We start from the raw sequence: 13,836 nt of genomic DNA, 5'->3' as shown, positions 1-13,836 counted from the left end.
CCTGGAATCGAACCAGGGTGTCTGTAGTGACCCCTCTTGCGTTGAGATGCAGTGCTTTAAACCGCTGCGGGAGCCCGCTGAGTGTAGCAAAGGAGAGAACTGTAACTCTCAGCAGCTTATACGTTATCTAAAGCCTCAACACAATAGTAATGTACACAGAAAGAGAGAACAACACTCCCAAGAGCATTATCTAAAACCTTGAGTAGACCTCATAATGTAGGCTATTGCAAGTTTAGTCTGAACTCTAAATGGTAACCGACAACAGCTAGAGTGCAGTCACCAATGCACTTTGCTACTGTAAGCGTGAAAAATCATTTTCACATCTCAGCTACTGCAGTGCAGGCACTATGACCATGCATTATATTCTAAAACATGAAGGGGGTTTATTTTCATACATCAAATGAAATTGTATTGGTCACATACATATGGTTAGCAGATGTTATTGTGAGTGTAGCGAAATGCTTGTGCTTCTAGTTTTGACAGTGCAGCAATATCTAACAAGTAATCTAACAATTCCACAACATCTACCTAATACACACAAATCTAAAGGGATGGAATAAGAATATACACATAGAGCTCATAATACATATGGTTGGGTGTCCAATCAAAAACACAACTTTTGACTAATCGGTCTAAGAAAACCAATGGTCCAAACCTCATGTCTCTATCATAACCCGTTCAAAAGTTATTGCTGTTTTTATCACAGTGACTAAATCAATGGAGACCAGAGAAAAAAGTATTCAAAAAATAAAACGGGAAAAATTGCATCCCAAAAGAAATGTATGAAGTAACCCACTTCCTATAGTTTTACAATTTAGTTGTACACTTAATCCAGCCCATTTGTCTTAATCATGAAAAGCAGTTACATTCATTATTTTTTATTTAACCTTTATTTAACGAGGCAAGTCATTTAAGAACAAATACTTATTTTCAATGGCAGCCTAGGAACAGTGGGTTAACTGCCTTGTTCAGGGGCAGAACAACAGATTTTTACTTTGTAAGCTTGGGGATTTGATTTTGCAACCTTCCGGTTACTAGTCCAACGCTCTAACCACTAGGCTACCTGCCGCCCCACCTAGAGTATGGGAGACTAAGTTTACAGTGCCTTCGGAATGTATTCCCTTGACTTTTTCCACATTTTGTTGTGTTAAAGCCTGAATTTAAAATGGAATCAATTAAGATTTTGTGTCACTGGCCTACACACAGTACCCCACAGGACCCTCCCTGTTTGCAATAAGGCATGAAAGTAAAACTACAAAAAAAATTGGCAAAGAAAATAACTTTTTTTCCTGAATACAAAGTGTTGTGTTTGGGGCAAATCCAACACAACACATCACTGAGTGGCACAGGCAAAATCCTAGAGGAAAACTTGGTTCAGTCTGCTTTCCAACAGACACTGGGAGACAAATTCATATTTCAGTAGGAAAATAACCTAGAACACAAGGCAAAATATACATTGGAGTTGCTTAACAAGAATGTCCCTGAGTGGCCTAGTTACAGTTTGGACTTAAATTGGCTTGAAAATCTATGGCAAGACTTGAAAATGTCTGTCTAGCAATGATCACCAACCAACTTGACCAAGCTTGATGTAAATGAGATATTGCTGTATTTCATTTTCAATACATTTGCAAAGATGCCTAAAAACATGTTTTAACAATTTTTCCTTTTAGGGTATTGTGTGTAGATGGGTGAGAGAAAAAATATATTTAATCCATTTTGAATTCAGGCTGTATCACAACATGTGGAATATGTCAAAGTGTATGAAAACTTTCTGAAGTCACTGTATATCCGCAATGAAATACTACCACTACTACTGTAGCTCTCTCTAACATCAGCTAGGCTGGATGCTGTTCCAGAAATAAAGCTAACTGACAGCTCACCACTGAAATCTTTCTTCTAGAATCCAGAAGACATAAAACAATTGAGATAAGATAGACATTGATTTTGAGATATGACGTAGTATTTTCATATTTTAGTATACGCTTTTCATATTAATGCGAAATTCCTGGCCCGCAAGCTTTATATATATTTTTATATTCAATTTGTCCTGCTAACAACTTTGAAGACAACGACCACAACATGTAAAATCCTCAAATTGGATCAGTTTACAAAATCGTTTTGAATCTAGTGTGATTGATGTTAGAGAAAGACTCCACTTAACGATTCAGAACATAAAGAATCATATTTGTCTTGTTAAAATGCATTTTCTAACATAAGGAAGTGTAATTTCATCACCAAAGCACGTTTTCACCCAGACTGGGCAGAGTGGCCAGAACCTTAGTGAGGATGTTGAGGACAGGGGGAAGAGAGAGAGAGGGAGGACAGCAGGAAGAGAGATAGAGAGAGGAAAGAGGTATCCTGAACCAGAAAGAGAGACACTAAAGCAAAGAACTACACAAGGTTGGACTGTAGCCCACTGCAATCCATTGCTCATCAATAAACACCAGTCCCCCAGCTCTTGTCAGTGTGTGTTTGGGTATGGCGCTGGGTAAGGGGAAGCTCCTACAACAGAGATTAAAGGCTTGTTGCATATAGGGAGAGCCTGACAGAAGCAATGCCAGGCTTGGTGTGAGATAGAGATAACCTCCAAGGAAGACAGGTTCTCAGAGGGTCCTGTCTAACTTCAGACACAGAGAGAGAGACGGGGGGGGGGGGGGGGGTTAGAGGGAGAGAGAGAGAGCTATTGGATTCCTACACTGAATATCCCAATTGGTATTCTGGACCTTGAGTGGTGCACTTCAATGACAAAGTAAAGCGTCCTAGACTCCCAAATTCCATTGCTGCATACTTGAGATATACAGGTAGTCTTGTCTAACACTATTGCATAATGAAATATATACAGGTAGACTTGCCTAACACTATTGCATAATGAAATATATACTGGTAGACTTGCCTAACACTATTGCATAATGAAATATATACAGGTAGACTTGCCTAACACTATTGAATACTGAAATATATACAGGTAGACTTGCCTAACACTATTGAATAATGAAATATATACAGGTAGACTTGCCTAACACTATTGAATAATGAAATATATACAGGTAGACTTGCCTAACACTATTGAATAATGAAATAATGACAAAAATGCCCTGAAAGGAATTGAAAGTATGATGCAGGTAGGAGAACTAAGTGTTCACTGTGTGGGTAGAGTTTTAAATAGAACTAAGTGTTAACTGTGTGGGTAGAGTTTTAAATAGAACTAAGTGTTCACTGTGTGGGTAGAGTTTTAAATAGAACTAAGTGTTAACTGTGTGGGTAGAGTTTTAAATAGAACTAAGTGTTCACTGTGTGGGTAGAGTTTTAAATAGAACTAAGTGTTAACTGTGTGGGTAGAGTTTTAAATAGAACTAAGTGTTCACTGTGTGGGTAGAGTTTTAAATTGAACTAAGTGTTAACTGTGTGGGTAGAGTTTTAAATAGAACTAAGTGTTAACTTTGTGGGTAGAGTTTTAAATAGAACTAAGTGTTAACTGTGTGGGTAGAGTTTTAAATAGAACTAAGTGTTCACTGTGTGGGTAGAGTTTTAAATAGAACTAAGTGTTCACTGTGTGGGTAGAGTTTTAAATAGAACTAAGTGTTAACTGTGTGGGTAGAGTTTTAAATAGAACTAAGCGTTCACTGTGTGGGTAGAGTTTTAAATAGAACTAAGTGTTAACTGTGTGGGTAGAGTTTTAAATAGAACTAAGCGTTCACTGTGTGGGTAGAGTTTTAAATAGAACTAAGTGTTAACTGTGTGGGTAGAGTTTTAAATAGAACTAAGTGTTCACTGTGTGGGTAGAGTTTTAAATAGAACTAAGTGTTAACTGTGTGGGTAGAGTTTTAAATAGAACTAAGTGTTAACTGTGTGGGTAGAGTTTTAAATAGAACTAAGTGTTAACTGTGTGGGTAGAGTTTTAAATAGAACTAAGTGTTCACTGTGTGGGTAGAGTTTTAAATAGAACTAAGTGTTAACTGTGTGGGTAGAGTTTTAAATAGAACTAAGCGTTCACTGTGTGGGTAGAGTTTTAAATAGAACTAAGTGTTAACTGTGTGGGTAGAGTTTTAAATAGAACTAAGCGTTCACTGTGTGGGTAAAGTTTTAAATAGAACTACAATAAGTATTCACGATGTGGGTCGAGTCCGTGATGAAAGCAACAGTTCCAGAGAATATAATAGAACCAGTTCAAAGGCCAGTGGACAGAGGCATGCATCCTAAATGGCACCCTATTCACTATATAGTGCACTACTTGTCACCAGAGCCTGTGGGCCTATATAGGGAATAGGGTGCTATTTAAGATGTACGCTTGGAAACGCTGTCTAACCTAACTCAGAATCGATACAGATTAAGTGGCTGTTTAGAAAGAAGAGGGCCATTTATTTTGACTCTGCACTTTAATCAAATGTCCTCTCCTAGATGTTTTTTAATGGCTACTTCAGTTTGGTTTTTAAACAACAACCAACATGCAGCTTGAAAATTGACTTTTTCTATGTGGCAAAGCTTCAAAGGATATTTTTTACAAATGATCCACACACACACCCATGCAAGCACACACACACACACACACACACACACACACACACACACACACACACACACACACACACACACACACACACACACACACACACACACACACACACACATATGCCTTAGTTGTGTTCTTTTCATTGCAGCAGTCCTCAGCAGTATGGGGCCTAACAGACCATAGAGAGAGACAGGCCAGCCCACAAGGCAAGGAGGAATAGTGAGTGAGTGAGTGAGTGAGTGAGTGAGTGAGTGAGTGAGTGAGTAAGTGAGGGGTGGTGGAAAGTGTCTGACTAATCTTGCTGCAAGCAGAAGCTTGACCAACCTACATTTCTGGGCACTGCAGATAGCTTTTCCTCATCCCTCCTTCCATCCATCCCTTTTCCTCATCCCTCCTTCCATCCATCCCTTTTCCCTCCATCCCTTTTCCCTCCATCCCTCCTTCCATCCATCCCTTTTCCCTCCATCCCTCCTTCCATCCATCCCTTTTCCCTCCATCCCTCCATCCATCCCTTCATCCCTAATCCCTCCATCATCCCTTCGTCCCTCTAACCCTCCATCCATCCCTTCATCCCTCCCTCCATTCATCCACAAATCCCTTCCTCCCTCCAACCCTCCATCCATCCCTTCATCCCTAATCCCTCCATCATCCCTTCGTCCCTCTAACCCTCCATCCATCCCTTCATCCCTCCCTCCATTCATCCACAAATCCCTTCCTCCCTCCAACCCTCCATCCATCCCTTCCTCCCTAATCCCTCCATCATCCCTTCCTCCCTCCAACCCTCCATCCATCCCTTCCTCTCTCCATCAATCCCTTCCCCCTCCACACAACCCTTCTCCCTCCATCCCTCAATTGAGGTCATTGTGTCCTCATCCCAGAGGCTACGTCAGATCAACAAGGTGACTGTTGCTGGATATAGCTATGTCTGTAGTGAGATGATGAAGATATATATGTAGAGAGATAATGGAGATATGTGTGTAGTGAGATGATGGAGATATGTCTGTAGAGAGATAATGGAGATATGTTTGTAGAGAGATGATGGAGATATGTTTGTAGAGAGAGAGGGAGAGGTTGTTGTCCTGGGACCACACTGCCAGGTCTCTGAACTCCTCCCTATTAGCTGTCTCATCGTTGTCTGTAATCAGGCCTACCACTGTTGTGTCATCAGTGAACTTAATGATGGTGTTGGAGTCGTGTTTGGCCATGCAGTTGTGGGTGAACAGGGAGTACAGGAGGGGACTGAGCACGCACCCCTGAGGGACCCCAGTGTTGAGGATCAGCATGGCAGATGTGTTGTTGCTTACCTTTAACACCTGGGGGCGGCCCGTCAGGAAGTGCAGGATCCAGTTGCAGAGGTAGGTGTTTAGTCTCAGGGTCCTTAGCTTAGTGATGAGCTTTGTGGGCACTATGGTGTTGAACGCTGAGTTGTAGTCAATGAACAACATTCATTGACTTTTGTCCAGGTGTTCCTTTTGTCTAGGTAGGAAAGGGCAGTGTGGAGTGCGATTTAGATTGTCATCGGTGGATCTGTTGGGGCAGTATGCGATTTGGAGTGGGTCTAGAGTATCCGGGATGATGCTGTTGATGTGAGCCATGACTAGCCTTTCAAAGCACTTCATGGCTTACGACGTGAGTGCTATGGGGCAGAAATCATTTAGGCACGTTACCTTCGCTTCCTTGGAAACATGGACGATGGTGGTAGGCTTGAAACATGTAGGTATTACAGACTAGGTCAGGGAGAGGTTGAAAATGCCAGTGAAGACACTTGCCAGTTGGTCCATGCATGCTTTGTTTACACATCCTGGTAATCCATCTGGCCCCGCGGCTTTGTGAATGTTGACCTGTTTAAAGGTCTTGCTCACATCGGCTACCATGAGCGTTATCACACAGTTGTATGGAACAGCTGGTGCTCTCATGCATGATTCAGTGTTGCTTTCCTCGAAGTGATCATAAAAGGCATTTAGCTCGTCTGGTAGGCTCGCGTCACTGGGCAGCTTGTGGCTGCGTTTCCCTTTGTAGTCCGTAATAGTTTCAAGTCCTGCCACATCCGACGAGCGTCAGAGCCGGTGTAGCAGGATTCAATCTTAATCCTGTATTGACGTATGGTCACTGCGGGGACGACGACGTCGATGCACTTATTGATGAAGCTGATAACTGAGGTGATATATTCCTCAATGCCATTGGATGAATCCTGAACATATTCCAGTCTGTGCTAGCAAAACAGTCTCATAGCGTAGCATCCGCTACATCTGACCACTTCTGGATTGGGGGAGTCACTGGTACTTCCTGCTTTAGTTTTCATTTGTAAGCAGGAATCAGGAGGATAGAATTATGGTCAGATTTGCCAAATGGAGGGCAAGGGAGAGCTTTGTACGCATCTCTGTGTGTGGAGTAAAGGTGGTCTAGAGTTTGTCGTCCTCTGGCTGCACATGTGACATGCTGGTAGAAATTAGGTAAAACAGATTTAAGTTTGCCTGCATTAAAGTCCCCGGCCACTAGGAGGGACGCTTTTGGATGAGCATTTTCTTGTTTGCTTATGGCCTTACAAAGTTGGTTGAGTGCGGTCTTAGTGCCAGCATCAGTCTGTGGTGGTAAATAGATGGCTACGAATAATATAGATGAGAACTCTCTTGGTAGATAGTGTGGTCTACAGCTTATCATAAGGTACTCTACCTCAGGCAAGCAATACCTCAAGACTTGTTGAATATTAGACATTGCGCACCAGCTGTTATTGACAAATAGACACACACCCCCACCCCTCTTCTTACCAGACGTAGCTTCTCTGTCCTGCCGATGCATATAAAATCCCACCAGCTCTATATTATTTGTGTCGTCGTTCATCCATGACTCTGTGAAACAAGATATTACATTTTTAATGTCCTGTTGGTAGGATAGTCTTGATCGTAGATCATCCAGTTTATTCTCCAGTGATTGCACGTTGGCCAATAGAACAGATGGTAGTGGTGTTTTACCCACTTACCAATGAATTCTCAGAGGGCAGCCCGACCTCTGACCCCTTTCTCTCTGTCTTTTCTTCACGCAAATGACGGGGGATTTGGGCCCGTTCCCGAGAAAGCGCGTCGGACTCGTTATAGAAAAAAATCTTTGTCCAGTTCAAGGTGAGTAATCGCTGATTTGATGTCCAGAAGTTATTTACGGGCCATAGAAGAAATTAGCAGCAACATCATGTACAAAATAAGTTACAAAATAAGTTACAAACAACGCGAAAAAACAAACAAAATAGCACAGTTGGTTAGGAGCCCATAAAACAGCAGCCATCCCCTCTGGCGCCATTCATTCATATACACACACACACACACACACACACACACACACACACACACACACACACACACACTTGCTCACACACATACACACAGACACACACACACACACTTGCTCACACACACACACACACACACACACACACACACACACACACACACACACACACACATACACACAGACACACACACACACACTTGCTCACACACACACACACACACACACACACGCACACACACACACACACACTTGCTCACACACATACACACAGACACACACACACACACTTGCTCACACACACACAAACACTCTCACACACACACATGCACGTTCCGACAGAAACACACTGTTAGCCTTCTGGTTCTCTATTAACTGCCAGGCAGAATAGTCCCACTCAGTCTTTCCAGAAGTTGTTCTTAAAACCAACCAACAATGTCCTTCCAACTATATTTTAGCTCATGCAAATTATGAGCGCACAATAAATTATATTGTCTACACAAAACAACACAAATCCTATGCCACTGATTTATATTACTAACTTTAACCCATATTAGCATTACCATAGAACAGGGATCACCTCACATCCCCAAACTTCAAGCCTTTTTTATCAAGGTGGAGACCGGGAGATGTATTCATTCATCATGTTGACTTCTAATGTTGATCCTCACCTCTCTGGTCTGATCCTCACCTCTCTGGTCTGATCCTCACCTCTCTGATCTGATCCTCACCCCTCTGGTCTGATCCTCACCTCTCTGGTCTGATCCTCACCTCTCTGGTCTGATCCTCACCTCTCTGATCTGATCCTCACCCCTCTGGTCTGATCCTCACCTCTCTGGTCTGATCCTCACCCCTCTGGTCTGATCCTCACCTCTCTGGTCTGATCCTCACCTCTCTGATCTGATCCTCACCCCTCTGGTCTGATCCTCACCTCTCTGGTCTGATCCTCACCCCTCTGGTCTGATCCTCACCTCTCTGGTCTGATCCTCACCTCTCTGGTCTGATCCTCACCCCTCTGGTCTGATCCTCACCTCTCTGGTCTGATCCTCACCTCTCTGGTCTGATCCTCACCTCTCTGGTCTGATCCTCACCTCTCTGGTCTGATCCTCACCCCTCTGGTCTGATCCTCACCTCTCTGGTCTGATCCTCACCTCTCTGGTCTGATCCTCACCCCTCTGGTCTGATCCTCACCCCTCTGGTCTGATCCTCACCCCTCTGGTCTGATCCTCACCTCTCTGGTCTGATCCTCACCCCTCTGGTCTGATCCTCACCCCTCTGGTCTGATCCTCACCTCTCTGGTCTGATCCTCACCCCTCTGGTCTGATCCTCACCCCTCTGGTCTGATCCTCACCTCTCTGGTCTGATCCTCACCTCTCTGGTCTGATCCTCACCTCTCTGGTCTGATGTGACATGATGGATGACTCATAACAGGTTGTATTGGAACACACTGAGCCAACAACAGTAGGGCCCTCCGTTAAGTCAAGGTTAATGCTTTTGTTTATTAACAGTGATGTGTCGGAGGCAATATCCATTACAGTCAGAGAGGGGTAGTATATTAATTAGAGACATTGAGGGGTCTATCTGATGTTTAGAATGGACAAGTCCCGCTCTGCTCACAAAGCCACAGGGCTCAATGTGTGTGTGTGTGTGTGTGTGTGTGTGTGTGTGTGTGTGTGTGTGTGTGTGTGTGTGTGTGTGTGTGTGTGTGTGTGTGTGTGTGTGTGTGTGTGTGTGTGTGTGTGTGCTGCTGTTATTGCATTTTCCACAGCCTCTATTTGTTACTTCACTAGTGGAGTTGGTGTGTTGTTTACTCTGCTTGAGAACTCTGAGAGTGTCCGTCACTAACAGTGTATTTGTCTCCCTTGACATTATTCAGGATTCATTTAACTTCGACTTCTTAGGAAATATGACTGTTATACCTAAGTGCTGCCTTACCACACATTTCTGCTTCAGTTAGTAATACACTACACCTTATACTCTTCAAATCTTTGATCTGGCAAAATGAAGTCCTGGACTGTTTCAGTATTTGAACCTAAACTGACCCTTCTGGGGAAGCCCATACAATGGGATCCTTGATGCCACTGGAACAATGCCTCTGATTGGTGTTGCCATATCAACAGCTTGTTCATACTCTGAACACGTAGGCTATTGGCAATAGGCCCATTGGTACAATTGACTATTGCCAACTGGCCCACTACCTTGTAATCCTCTAGCTCCTAAATTGCTATCCAGAATCCTTGGGACGTCCCTACTCCATTGAAGTTTACATTTTAAACTGTTGAAGGGTTAAGGTTAAGTTAGATAAAGGTTATGTTTATGGTTAAGGTAAGGGTAGGGGTTATGTTTAGGGTTAGGGTTTAGGGGGTAGGCAAATCCCAAGGATACCAGATAGCACTAACCCTCCTAAATTTAACCTGCTTGTGAGAGTATCCACTCTACGGTACACACACCACCACTTGGCAGCAGACCTGTCTCTGCTTTGGCCCAGACCAGGGTTAAGAAGTCTGGAGTTTGAAACTGTGTTGCCAAAATGAATCCAGCGGCATTGAATAATTAAATTGTTGCTTGTGATAGATGGCTATAAGTCCTCTCTTCACTCCTCCAGATTGTATAGCAGGCATACTAAGCCTAACCACAGGCACCATACTGGGAAACTCTCATCTATGTCCCCTTCTGATGTTACTGTAGCAAGGTTCTCACCTCAATCATGTATTTATAAACCCATTTTTACATCAGCTGATGTCACAAAGTGCTTATACAGAAACCCAGCCTAAAACCACAAACAGCAAGCAATGCAGATGTAGAAGTACAGTGATAAGAAAAACTCCCTCGAAAGGCAGTAACCTAGGAAGAAACCTAGAGAGGAACCAGGCTCTGAGTGGCGGCCAATCGTCTTCTGGCTGTGCCGGGTGGAGATTATAACAGAACATTGTTAGATTGTTATTCAAGATGTTTAAACATTCGTAGATGACCAGCAGGGTCAAATAATAATAATCACAGTGGATGTCGAGGGTGCAACAGGTCAGCACCTCAGGAGTAAATATCACTTGGCTTTTCAAAGCCGAGCATTCAGAGGTCGAGACAGCAGGTGCGGTAGAGAGAGAAAGAGTTGAAAACAGCAGGTCCGGGACAAGGTAGTAGGTTGGGTGAACAGGTCAGGGTTCCCTAACCGCAGGCAGAACAGTTGAAACTGGAGCAGCAGCACGACCAGGTGGACTGGGGCCAGGTAGTCCTGAGGCATGATCCTAGGGATCAGGTCCACCGGGAGGGAGAGAGGGAGGGAGAGAGAATTATAGGGAGCATGCTTAAATTCACAGAGGACACCAGATATAACAGACTGATCCTAGCCCACCGGCACATAGACTGTTGCAGAGTAGAGACTGAGACAGGGGTGGGTCGAGGGACACTGTGGCCCCGTCCGACGATACCCTCGGACAGTGCCAACCAGGCAAGATATAACCCCATCCACTTTGCCAAAGCACAACCCCCACAAAACTAGAGGGATATCAACAGACCACTAACTTACTACCCTGAGACAAGGCTGAGTATAGCCCATGAAGATCTTCTCTACCGCACGAGCCTGAGGGGGCGCAAAACCGGACAGGAAGATCACGTCTGTGACTCAACCCACTCAAGTGACGCACCCCTCCTAGGGACGGCATGGAAGAGCACAAGTAAGCCAGTGACTCAGCCCCTGTAATAGGGTCAGAGGCAGAGAATCCCAGTGGAGAGAGGGGAGCCGGAAATGTACTATAGCAAGGTTCTTGTTTCTGTGCATCACTCCTTCCTGTTTCTCTCATTGTTCAGGGTCCTCTCTCTCTCTCCCTCCCTCTCCCTGTACCTCTCTCTCCCTCTCACTGCACCTCTCTCTCTCTCTCTCTCTCTCTCTCTCTCTCAATGGTGTATACATTTGTATTTGGGTCATCACTACATGTATGTATCAATGCTTTCTCTTCTCCCTTTCCCTCCCTCTCTCCGTCTAAACAGCGATCCAAAATAGCAGTCTATGAGAAAATGTGGTCATACATGAAATCGGCCGAACCGTCAGTGTTTGTCAAGACCACGCCAGACGGGGTGGCCCGTGTACGAAAGTCGAAGGGCAAGTTTGCTTTCCTCCTGGAGTCCACCATGAACGAGTACATAGAGCAGAGGAAACCCTGCGACACCATGAAAGTGGGCGGAAACCTCGACTCAAAAGGATATGGTGTGGCCACACCCAAAGGCTCAGCATTAAGGTGGGTGGGATAATATAACGATATTCTCCGTGTTGTTATAGTATTCCACCTACCCTGATGTCTTGTGTTTGGCCCTTCTTCTTCTTATTCTTCTCTTCTTCCTTATTGTTTTGGAATGGACACAAAGAGGTAACGGTATCATATCTTTTATTGTTCTTGGATATCTAGGTTAATTTATAATTGTTATTATGGATGTTTATATACGTGTTAATGTTGTTGTTCCTAAACCAAAAGGGAATCCATTCCAGGGTGTAGCTACGAGTTTAACAGTTTAACAACCATTTTACCTTTATGTCTCTCTTACTCTATCTTTCCTTCTGTCCTTCTGTCCTGTCCTTCTGTCCTGTCCTTCTGGCCTGTCCTTCTGTCCTGTCCTTCTGGCCTGTCCTTCTGTCCTGTGTGCTGTCCTCCTGTCCTGTCCTTCTGTCCTGTGTGCTGTCCTTCTGTCCTGTCCTTCTGTCCTGTCCTTCTGTCCTGTCCTTCTGGCCTGTCCTTCTGTCCTGTCCTTCTGTCCTGTGTGCTGTCCTCCTGTCCTGTCCTTCTGTCCTGTGTGAAGTCCTTCAGCCCTGTCCTTATGTCCTGTCCTTCTGTCCTGTCCTTCTGGCCTCTACTTCTGTCCTGTCCTTCTGGCCTGTCCTTCTGTCCTGTCCTTCTGTCCTGTGTGCTGTCCTCCTGTCCTGTCCTTCTGTCCTGTCCTTCTGTCCTGTGTCCTGTCCTTCTGTCCTGTCCTCCTGTCCTGTGTGCTGTCCTTATGTCCTGTCCTCCTGTCCTGTGTGCTGTCCTTCTGCCCTGTCCTTATGTCCTTCTGTCCTGCATGTTCTCCTTCTGTCCTGTGTGCTGTGTTTCTGCCCTGTCCTTATGTCCTTCTGTCCTGCATGTTCTCCTTCTGTCCTGTGTGCTGTCCTTCTGTCCTGTGTGCTGTCCTGCGTGCTGTCCTTCTGTCCTGCGTGCTGTCCTTCTGTCCTGCGTGTTGTCCTTCTGTCCTGCGTGCTGTCCTGTCCTGCGTGCTGTCTTTCTGTCCTGTGTGCTGTCCTTCCCGACGGTTGTATTGTCACTTTTAATTTAATAGTTCAACAGTTTTTCCATGTAGCCTTTAAAAGTTGCACTGTCACTTGTGATGAATGTTAATTGCATGGTGTTTTCTGTTGTTGCTTTTCTTCTCAATGATGACTAGTGTCCCCGTCCCGCACACTTCAGTTTCTAAACTACCTAACCCCTCATGCCACCTTTTCAATATTTACCACTTTCTTTGCTCTTCCTCTTAACCTTACTGATCTATCTAACTCATATTCCTAAAATTCTTAAAAATAATAGATAAAAAAGAATAGATAATACTAATATTAACAATAAGCACTATTAGTGGTAGTCCAACTACCATTATTATTATCGTTATAACTACTACAATACTACTGTACTATACTACACTACGGACTATACTATACTACTACTATACTATACTACACTACATACTATACTATACTACAGACTATAGTACAGTACTATACTACGCCATGGACTATACTACTACTATACTACTGTGCTATGCTACACGATGGACTATACTATACTACTACTGTACTGCTGTACTATACTACACTACGGACTATACTATACTACTGTACTATACTACACTACGGACTATACTATACTACAACTATACTACTGTACTATACTACACTACGGACTATACTGTGCTACTACTATACTACTGTGCTGTACTACACTACGGACTATATTATGCTACTACTATACTACTGTACTATACAACACTACGGACTATATTATACTCCCACTATACTACTGTACTGT

The 13,836-nt window shown here is 43.9% G+C and overlaps 1 protein-coding gene across 5 annotated transcripts in view; it reads left to right on the top strand.

The window, feature by feature from the left end:
- The window catches only part of LOC115205680 (glutamate receptor 3), a 241,097-nt gene that overhangs the window by 214,567 nt on the left and 12,694 nt on the right, over positions 1–13,836 (top strand). For 4 of the 5 annotated variants that reach the window (XM_029771906.1, XM_029771903.1, XM_029771904.1 and 1 more), the window contains one exon: positions 11,780–12,027. In XM_029771906.1, coding sequence (XP_029627766.1) covers positions 11,780–12,027 — 248 coding nt within the window. Of the gene's footprint in view, positions 1–4,658; positions 4,918–11,779; positions 12,028–13,836 lie in introns of those variants that run through there. The other variant, XM_029771908.1, reaches the window with a different exon arrangement.

The sequence above is a fragment of the Salmo trutta genome, chromosome 13, assembly GCF_901001165.1.
Source record: "Salmo trutta chromosome 13, fSalTru1.1, whole genome shotgun sequence".
Taxonomy (NCBI): domain Eukaryota; kingdom Metazoa; phylum Chordata; class Actinopteri; order Salmoniformes; family Salmonidae; genus Salmo; species Salmo trutta.
This window is presented reverse-complemented; position numbering and strand designations above follow the sequence as displayed.